At 41.9% G+C, this 10,252-nt stretch overlaps 1 protein-coding gene across 2 annotated transcripts in view; it reads left to right on the top strand.

Annotated features, from left to right (window-relative positions):
* Positions 1 to 10,252, top strand: part of WASF2 (WAS protein family member 2) — a 76,811-nt gene that overhangs the window by 56,903 nt on the left and 9,656 nt on the right. For both annotated transcript variants that reach the window (XM_012811429.2, XM_023519093.1), the window contains exons 3-6: positions 4,945 to 5,079; positions 5,602 to 5,755; positions 8,259 to 8,376; positions 9,415 to 9,545. In XM_012811429.2, the coding sequence (XP_012666883.1) occupies positions 4,945 to 5,079; positions 5,602 to 5,755; positions 8,259 to 8,376; positions 9,415 to 9,545 (538 nt within the window). The remainder of the gene's footprint in view (positions 1 to 4,944; positions 5,080 to 5,601; positions 5,756 to 8,258; positions 8,377 to 9,414; positions 9,546 to 10,252) is intronic.

The raw sequence follows: 10,252 nt of genomic DNA, 5'->3' as shown, positions 1-10,252 counted from the left end.
GCCCTACCCACTGAGCGATGGGCAGGCGCCGCCACTAAAAAACTTAAACTTAACACCTGAACTATATTTTGCCAAAGCTTCCCCTGGGCTCCTTGCTTGAGCCAACCCCCTTAGGTCTATTCCCTATACCCCTCCAAGAGTGATCTGCCTAAAATACAGATCTCATGTTTTACTTTGTAATTATAAATTTGGGGGGTTTGAAAATTAAATTTTGTGGTGCCCGTACTCAGTGGGTAGGGCACGGGCCACATACACATAGGCTGGCAGGTTTGAACCCAGCCAGTACCAGCTAAACAACAATGACAACAGCAACAAAAAGTAGCCAGCCATTGTGGTGGGCACTTGTAGTCCCAGCTACTTGGGAGGCTGAAGCAAGAGAATCACTTAAACCCAAGAGTTGGAGGTTGCTGTGAGCTGTGATGCTATAGCACTCTACCAAGGGCAACATTAAAAAAGGAAAAAAAAAAGAAAAAGGAAAATTAAATCTTGTATTTTTATAGTAAGAGTTTAAATTGTAACTATTTATCTCCCCCATTCTTCACTGTGGAATTGTCTAAGTTCCTTGGCCTAGCTCTTGAGACTGCCTTCCTTTCCAGCCTCATTTTCTGCAATCTGTCTTCTCCTGTTTTACAGTCTTTTAAAAAGATTCTTTTAAAATGGAAAAGGGAAAAAGGAAAGGAAGATAGAACTAGATCAACTACTAGTCTTCTCCTGAGATAGACAATGCTCTTTCATATTTCCATGTGAAGGTCTTTTGTCCATCCTGACTGCCCAGCTGCCTATAGCTGATCTCTCAAGGCCCAGCTCAGGATCTCCTCCTCCAGATTGGGCTAAATGCTCCCCTAACTCCCAATGTATGCCTGTATTGCATTATTACTGGTCACGTTATATTGCACATTACTTAATGTCTCTTTTATTTTTTATTATTTTTTATTTTGGAGAGAGCCTCAAGCTATCACCCTGGGTAGAGTGCTGTGGCATCACAGCTCACAGCAACCTCCAACTCCTGGGCTTAAGCAATTCTTCTGCCTCTTCCTCCCAAGTAGCTGGCACCCACCACAATGCCTGGCTATTTTTTGGTTGCAGTCATCATTGTTTTTTTGGTGGGCCCGGGCTGGATTCGAACCTACCAGCTCAGGTTAAATGTGGCTGGCACCTTAGCCGCTTGAGCCACAGGCACCAAGCCATGTCTCTTTTATTAAATTGAAAACTCTTTGAGGGCAGAAATCATGTATTATTTGTTCTGGAGTCCCAATATCCACCTTGTATAGTACCTGTCACCCAGTAGAAGTTCAATTAATGTTTGCTGAATGATTCATTACTGTACATTTTCCACTATTCTGTGCAGCTAGTGCAAAGAGTCTGGGAGGGAAGAACCCTTTCTGTAGGGAATAGGGGCACAAATAGGGATAGAGAAGGTCAAGGAAGGCTTTATAGAAGAGTTTACATTTGAACCAGGTATTGAAAGATGACAAGGGTTTCATCTAGTATAGGGGGGCACAGGGAAGGGCTTATATGTGCTTTAGGCTCATACTTTGGCTTCATGTATGTTGTACTCTAGGCAGAACTGCTCAGCTTACTAGTGGAAATCTGATTAGGGAATGGATAAAGCATAAAAAACTGGGCTCGGCGCCTATAGCTCAACCGGCTAAGGCACCAGCCACGTACACCTAAGGTGGCGGGTTCGAATCCCCAGCCCAGACCCGCCAAACAACAATGATGGCAACAACCAAAAAATAGCCGGGCGTTGTGGCGGGCACCTGTGGTCCCAGCTACTTGGGAGGCGGAGGCAGGAGACTCGCTGGAGCCCAGGAGTTGGAGGTTGCTGTGAGCTGTAATGCCACGGCACTCTACCCAGGGGGATAGCTTGAGGCTCTGTCTCAAAAAAAAAAAAAGCATAAAAAACTGAAAATTCTACTGTCATGGATTGCTTTGTGGCAGCACATCCAGAATTCTTACTTTCCCATAGTGAGATTGGCATTTTGCATATTAGGTTGCCATACCTTAGGAAATACAGGCACAACCAGCCAGCCAGCACTTTTGATCAGTATTATGGCCACCTAGGAGAATGGAACCCCCACCTGAGTCATTAGGAAATCATACTGTGATATTGGGTTTCTAACTGACTGCAGTGGGTGTGGGCATGCCTTTGGGGAGCTCCAAGACTCCCACTCAGATTGAACAAGAGCAGCTTCACATTTTAAAAAATTTTCAGTTTTACCTGTTCTGCTTCCACATAACATTTCATTTGAAGAGTTCAGCTAAGGAAGACTGATTGTAGAATAATTTGCAAAATTTGGTATCTGTTGTGAATGTCCTGATGGATATTGGGTCTGTCTTGGTAATTGAATGAGTGAAAGTTAACTCTTAAACAAGGTGCTTTGGTTTTCTCCTATTTAAGTATCTATCACACTTCTGTTTCAGAGGTTGGAGTAATTTTAGCACCTGAAGAATAGGGACTACCAGATAACTGTAATTATATTTAAAATTTTCCTCTAAGTTTAAAACTTAAGAGTATTTAGATATTCACACTCTTAAAAGTCATCTAATGTTGAGCAATATAAGAATCTCATAGTAACAATTTATATTTTTAGCTCATTTAATCCTTATGGTGACTTGGTAAGGTAGATATAGTTATCCCCATTTTACGGATGAGGAAACTAGGCTGAGAAGCTGTGACTGGCTGCAGAGTCCACAGGTATAAATAGAAAGAGCTGAGACTTAAATCTCAATTTTCTAATTTGAGGTCAGCTGCTCCTTCTGTGTCGCTCTAGATCTGCCTGTGGCCTGAGTTGATGTGACCTGCGGAAGTCTTCACACCATCTGGCTTCCTCTTTAAAATAGAGGTCTTGGTGGGATGTGGTGGCTTATGCCTGTAATCCTAGCATTCTGGGAGGTTGATGTGGGTGGATTGTGTGAGCTCAGGGGTTCAAGGCTAGCCTGAGCAAGAGCTAGACCCCATCTCTACCAAAAATAGAAAAATTAGCCAAATGTTGTGGCAGGCATCTGTAGTCCCAGTTACCACTGGGGAGGCTGTGGCTGGAGGATTGCTGGAGCCCAAGAGTTTGAAGTTGCTGTGAGTTATGATGATGCCACAATACTCTACCCAGAGTGACAGGGTGAGATTCTGTTTCAATAAATAAATAAATAAAGATTTTGTTTCAATAAATAAATAAATAAAGATGCATCTCATTGTTACCATTACTGCCACTGTCACTGCCTCATTTACTAAGGAACAAGAAATCCTGCGTATTCTCTTGGTTACCCAAGGATAAGTTAATCTGGAATTTTCTTTTTCACTTGAACAATAGATAGTTAACAGATCCTTTTAAGCTTGGTTTATTTTCCACATATAATGTTGCATATTTCTCTGCTTTAGCCTTCCAAACACAATTTTCTTTTACCTAGATGAACATGATACTGTAAGGTTTTGGAGGCACTTAGTCATGTTGTGGACAAGGATCGAATAGGATCCCCGAACTATAGATTAGAAATGCAGCTCATTAGCTGAGTTGAATCCTTTGAGCTCAAGAGCTTCCCTTAGTTGTTTAGATCACAAAACCATTCAGTATGCAAGGCCTTGCTCCTTCCTTGATTAGAAACTACTTATTGACTTAAATTTACCAGCAATTCAAAGTACACAGTTGATTGGTCTTCTTACTCTCCAGGTTATACTGGGAAGGTGAGCTGCAGTTTCCCCTAAAGGTGCAGTTTTGGTCTTTCAGACTAATTTTTTCCCCTTCAGATATGGACTAAGCATAAATGTAGTTTTGAAGCTAAGAATTAGAGCCTACTTTAAATAATTCTTTTAAAAATTATCTTTTAGTTAGATACTGTCTCTTATACCTGCCTTCACCTTCCAAGTAGGAAACTCAGATGGTGTATTTATTCACATGCACCACTTTTCATTCCTAGTAAGAATGTGCCTTGTGGCTTGGAATGACAATATGGAGGTAGTGTCAAATTGCTGTTATGTTTCTTTGGTTGCAAATTCTCCTTGCGTTCCAGGGTTGAAAGTACAGAACTTTTCTTTTTCTAAAAAACAAGACATTGTGGAAAGAAACCGCTGGTATGTTGTTTTTTTAGAGAAAGCTTGAAAGTTTCAGCTTTTCATTTGTTTACTAAAATGTAGATCTTTCCTAAAAGGATTGTAATCTAGTGCAAAGATTTTGAAAGTTATAGGTTATAAAACATAAATTAACCTTTTTACCCTCAGAAGAAGTTTGTGTGTGTCTGCTGTGGGTTGCCAGTAAGTTCAAGGCCCTTCCAAAGATACTACAGATCATCATGGTTGTTCAGTGTACTTTTGAGGCTCCATCAAAGATTAGTTTCTTATTTTTCATGTTAATTGTAGATACCTAGAAGGTCCTTTTAACTCCAGCACAATTTTATATGCTTTTACAAAACAGCAAGTGGCTAAGGTATATAGGCAAATGTATAGACATTACTTTATGCTCTTCCAGGATTATTTTTTTGCGTTATACCTTTTTGTTTTTTTAAGACAGTGTCTCATTCTGTCATACTGGGTAGTGTGCTGTGGCATCATAGCTCGCAGAGACCTCAAACTCATAGGCTCAGGTGATCCTCTTGCCTCAGCCTCCTATGTAGCTGGGACTACAGGAGCTCACCTCAACTCTCAGCTTTTTTTTAAGAGACAGGGTCTTGCTCTTGCTGAAGCTAGACACCTTTCGGTTTGTTCAGCTTATTTTGAGGTTCATGAACCCAAGAAAGCTCTTTGAGTTACAGAACATACGCAGACTGTCCTAGCTATGGCAGGGATGTCTCTATCTCCAAGAGCAAGTACCTACATATAGTTCAGGTCATCTTAGGGTATGTGGGTGGGTGGGTATGTTTTTGGGTTGGGGAATATATTTAGTGGATAGGTTTTCTGGCCATTTATGTTACTTCTATGTACTATTGATTTGGTTTCTTTGTTATTTCCAGGTAAATATGCAGAGGACATTTTTGGAGAGCTCTTTACTCAGGCAAGAACCTTTGCTTTTCGGGTAAGCTCCCTTGCTGAGAGGGTTGACCGACTACAAGTTAAAGTCACTCAGTTGGATCCCAAGGAAGAAGAAGGTAAGAAAGCTGAGCTCAGCATTTGCAGGCTCCACTCAACAGTTTCTTAGAATTTTTTCCCCTGAGTGAAAAGTAAAAAGTTAGGGGAGAAATTGCAGAGACCTATGGAATTCTGCTTTAAATTGACATAAGCCCGGGTGTTGTAAAGAAACCTTTTTAGCTCTACCACACCCTCATACACTTCCTTGCTCCCATTCCCCCAATTCCCTCATTCTCAGGTTTCCCCTCCTTCAGTCGTATTTTGCTACCATAAAAGTACTTGGAAGATTCATTCCTCCTAGGGAGAGGCCTGCAAGATCTGGCCACATAGTAAACCTTTGTGTTGCCTCATTTTGTTCAGTCATGAAATGGCTGGGCTGCTGACAGCCTTGTGGGGCTTCCCCAGAGGGGGAGGAAAAAAAACCTGGCTGCAGATAGCCGCAGCCAAGAAATGCAGCAGCTGAGGCCTCTCTGACTAGTGTGACTCAGTATTTGCTCCAATAGCGTGTCGTCCATTTTCTAACACCTTCCATCTTCTCTCAGTGTCACTACAAGGAATCAACACCCGGAAAGCCTTCAGAAGCTCCACCGTTCAAGACCAGAAGCTTTTTGACAGAAATTCTCTCCCAGTGCCTGTCTTAGAAACATACAATACCTGTGATAATCCTCCCCCTCTCAACAATCTTACTCCTTACAGGTAATGGCTGGCTAACTCTTCCCTTTTGGGTCTATAGTTAACAACACTAGATTGCCTTTATATCTGAAGAATTGTTTACATCATAGGTTTGTATCAAAAGCTTACTACCTACTCCAAAGTTGTTTGTGGCAAAAGCTACAGTTTACCCTATTAACAGTTGTCATTTATTGTTTGGTTTCTAAAATTGGTAATGAATATATGTTGAAAGTTGGCTGTAACATTGTATGCTACAGAGTTTAATTTGGTATAAGCCAAGTCCATCTTGGATCCCATCCAAGGAATTTAGTTATTATAGAACCAAAAGGACTGTGTTACAAGGCGGTCCTACAACATAGATCCCAGGGGCAACATTCTAGCAAGGCTCCCACTTAACTTGGAAACCACTAGATTACCAGATGTTTGGGCGTGTTAGTGGGGCCAGCCTCATGGACTGGCTGCTTTGAGCCCAGAGGGGTCTTTCCAGAGCTTAAGGAATAATTGGAATTCTTCCAAATGAGTGTGATTCACTTTGTTTTGAACATCCTTTCCGCATTTCCTTCTGAAATGACCTACCTTGCTGCAGCTGGACTTGAAAAAGAAGGTAGCCTTATAGACAACTTAAAGCCTGTCCCTGCCTATGGTTTGGTAATGTCATCCTGTAAAAAAAATATACTGAACAGGGGTAAAAAGTGAATATTTATCTTGTTTACATCCATAAATATCTTTGGAACAGGTAAAAAGTAATTATAGATAGCTGAAGGCAGTTGTCTTCTATCAGACATGGGTACACTGCAAGGTAGAGAGAGAGTATGTGTATGTGCCCCCCTATGAAATTCAAGGACATCGGCCTGTTTCAGAGAGCTTGAATAGGAGCTTGGTAGCTTCTCACACAGATATAGAGAGTGTGCATGACATCTGTCCTTTGTTATTACTATGTGAAATTATGTTTGCCCCTTAGCTTTCAAAGAGGCTGGCCAGGCGTGGCGCCTATGGCTCAAGCGGCTAAGGCGTCAGCCACATACAACCGAGCTAGCGGGTTCCAGTCCTGTCTGGGCCTGCCAAACAACAATGATGGCTGCAACCAAAAAATAGCGGGACATTGTGGTGGGCACCTGTAATCCTAGCTACTTGGGAGGCAGAGGCAGGAGAATAGCTTGAGCCCAGGAGTTGGAGGTTGCTGTGAGCTGTGATGCCACAGCACTCTACCCAGGGGGACAGCTTGAGGCTCTGTCTCAAAAACAAAAACAAAAAACAAAGAGGCTGGCCAGCATAGCAAGACAGAGATTTGACTCCATGACCTCCATTATTGAGTCTAGTTGAGTTTGGGCAGAGGAATTGTGGGGCAGAAAGGAGTCACATCTCTTCTCCGCCTTTTGGCTAAGATCAAGTGCAGAAAGGAGTCACATACCTGATAACTATTATAGGAGTGTGATAAAATAGGATAAACAAATGATATTAAGAGAATTTTATTCTTCAGTTAATGGTATTTTCCTTTTTAATGTACAACACCAGAATTAGCATCTCCTCTCAATTATCTAGACTCGGCCTAAGAGAAACAAGTGGTGGTTGTTTTTCAGAACAAGATTTTACATAGAAATCATTAATGTTTAATTTGGAACTGCTTTCTGTGCGTTGTGATAGGATTGGAAGACAGGGAATAGAATCACTTTTTCAATTTGTTTTAGTTCAGAATAATGTGAAAATAAATGTTCGTTCTAAACATGTGCTTTCAGTATAGTCAGAGGGGCTTAGCCACGCCGAAGTGCAGGATTCCAACCAGGATCATTGAATTTGGCAGATAGCCCTTATGTAGACCTTCAGTAACTTTCTCTGTACTACTGTCACAGCCACTAAGAGAGAGTGATCAAACCTTGTGGTCTAAAACAGATGACTTTCTGTTCTCACTGGAGCCACCTTGTGGTGGGGGGGTGGACACTGAGCTACGCTAGTAGGGAGCTAGAAGGTAGAGTACTGTGGTTATTTCCGTGTGCAGAGGAATAACAGCTGTACACATGTACACATATATATTAAATGTACACATGTGTACACAAGTTTCAGGTGGGTAGACAGCTATTAATTTCTTCCTAGAGAGTCCTGGGGTGTGTTGGTAGGAAAAGGGGAACCAGTGGCAGAAATCTCCTCTGATATGCCAGGATATCCGGATATGTTCAGGGAGATGTTTGTGGTCCTGCAGATCATTAGAAATAATCAGGATCATAAAAAAATTTAAAAAAGAAAGAAATAATGAGGATCCCTGCTGCTATAGCCTGTTGTTGCCCTAACCATGGAAATTACTCTACTAGGAATTGAAAGTAAGGCTAAGGTTCTTAAAAAGCCAGATTAGTAGAGAGGTGCCATTCAGGGGCATTGAAATGCTGGTCTGTGAGAGGAAATATGCAATCGATTCAAATGACTTCTTGATTCCTTGGTGTAAAAACTGTTAACTGGTAGGTGTTTGGAATATTGGATTTGGTTGGGAGCTCATCTGTCTACTGACAGCTACTTGTCTTCATTTCTATCCCAGGGACGATGGAAAAGAAGCACTCAAATTCTACACAAACCCTTCATACTTCTTTGATCTTTGGAAGGAGAAGATGCTGCAGGACACCAAGGATATCATGAAAGAGAAGAGAAAGCATAGGGTGAGGGGAAAGGGGCCTCTGTTCTACACATCAGTAGGCACGGTTGTGGAGGGGGGATAAAAAGGAAGCCAGTCTTATGTGAAGTAATCATTTCGAGTGGCTGCTTGCTTGGATGCCAGGTGAAACTCTTAAAAAAATGTGTCCACACCAAGCACAAGCAAGATGAAAGTATAAATCACACCAAAAATGTGTTTGTTCCCCCCGGCACTATTAACAATTGAGTATATTCAGGCTGAGTTTTAGAAATTGACTTTTCTATTCACCATTTATTCCTCTTGCAATTTGCACCTGACTCTGCTGGATACTCAAGCTAGGCTAGTATCTTCCCCGCCAGTTTTGCAGCTCATTTCTTAGAGATCAGCACAAGGTTCTGTAGTACCTGATTCACAACAGGAACAGTTTAACACTGTCTGGTGGGGGGATATGCATAGTTTTTGGAGATTCTCCTAGTGGTATGTGTGAGACCCACCAGTTGCAACCTCACAATCCCATTAGCATGGCTGCCAGGAGCCCACGAGAGTGCCGGGGGCTATTGCACCTGCACAGGCTGAAAAATTCTTCCTTGGTTTCTGTTTTGTTTTATTTATTTTATTAACTGTTTCCTTATATCTGTCTCGGATATTTGCAGCTGTCATTATTTCTCATCTTTTTTCACCGCCTTTTGTGGCAGAGCAATTAGCAAATAGCTACTTACTAACTTTCTAACAATTATAACTGTTCAAAAACATGAATGTTCCCTGAACCTGAACTCAAAGGGGGAAAACAAAAAGAAAAAACAAGACTGAGTTACCCAAAGATGTTATAGATTTCCCTCACTAGAGGTGTTTGAGTTTGGGATTGAGCAAATGTTTGTCCAGGGACCAGTTTGGATTAGATGGCCTCTAGGACCCTTCAAACCTGGTAATTGTATAAGTTCTGTAGTTATCTTATGTTGTCTAGGCACATCATCTCTTGGATTTACATCTGTGAAGATGGGTAGAATTTCAGTGAACTTTGGAAAACGTTTTACAAACATTTTTCTGTTCCTTTTTATTATAGAAAGAAAAGAAAGATAATCCAAATCGAGGGAATGTAAACCCACGTAAAATCAAGACCCGTAAGGAGGAGTGGGAGAAAATGAAGATGGGACAAGAATTTGTGGAGTCCAAAGAAAAGTTGGGACCTTCTGGGTAGGTGATGCTTTTGTTCCATCATTAGCATTCTTTGAAGGGGCTGGGAGACAACTGTCAGACCACTCTGGCATGATACCTTTCACACTCCCTGAAGTCTGGCTGTGTAGCTTAGATCAATACCAGTATTAATCAGCTACTTTAAAGTATATCTATGTGGCTTGGCACCCGTAGTGCAGTGGTTATGGTACTAGCCGCATACACCTAGGGTGGCAGGTTCAAACCCGGCCTAGACCAGCTAAACAACGACAACTGCAACAAAAAATAGCCAGGCGTTGAGGTAGGCACCTGTAGTCCCAGCTACTCGGGAGGCTGCTGCAAGAGAATCGCTTAAGCCCAAGAGTTTTGGGTTACCGTGAGCTGTGATGCCATAGCACTCTACTGAGGGCAACATAGTGAGACTCTGTCTCAAAAATAAATAAATAAATAAAGTGTATCTATTCATTCCTGTAATCGCAGCACTCTGGGAGGCCGAGGCAGGTCAATCACCTGAGCTCAGGAGTTTGAGACCAACCTGAGCTAGAGCAAGACCCCACCTCTAAAAGTAGCCAGGTGTTGTGGTAGGCACCTATAGTCCCAGCTACTGGGGAGGCTGAGACAAGAGACTCGCTTGAGGCCAGGAGTGTGAGATTTCTGTGAATTGTGATGCCATGGCCCTCTACCAGGGGTGATAAAATGAGACTCTGTCTCAAAAAAAAAAAAAAAAA

Source organism: Otolemur garnettii, unplaced genomic scaffold, assembly GCF_000181295.1.
Source record: "Otolemur garnettii isolate 467f Iridium unplaced genomic scaffold, OtoGar3 scaffold00156, whole genome shotgun sequence".
NCBI lineage: Eukaryota > Metazoa > Chordata > Mammalia > Primates > Galagidae > Otolemur > Otolemur garnettii.
This window is presented reverse-complemented; position numbering and strand designations above follow the sequence as displayed.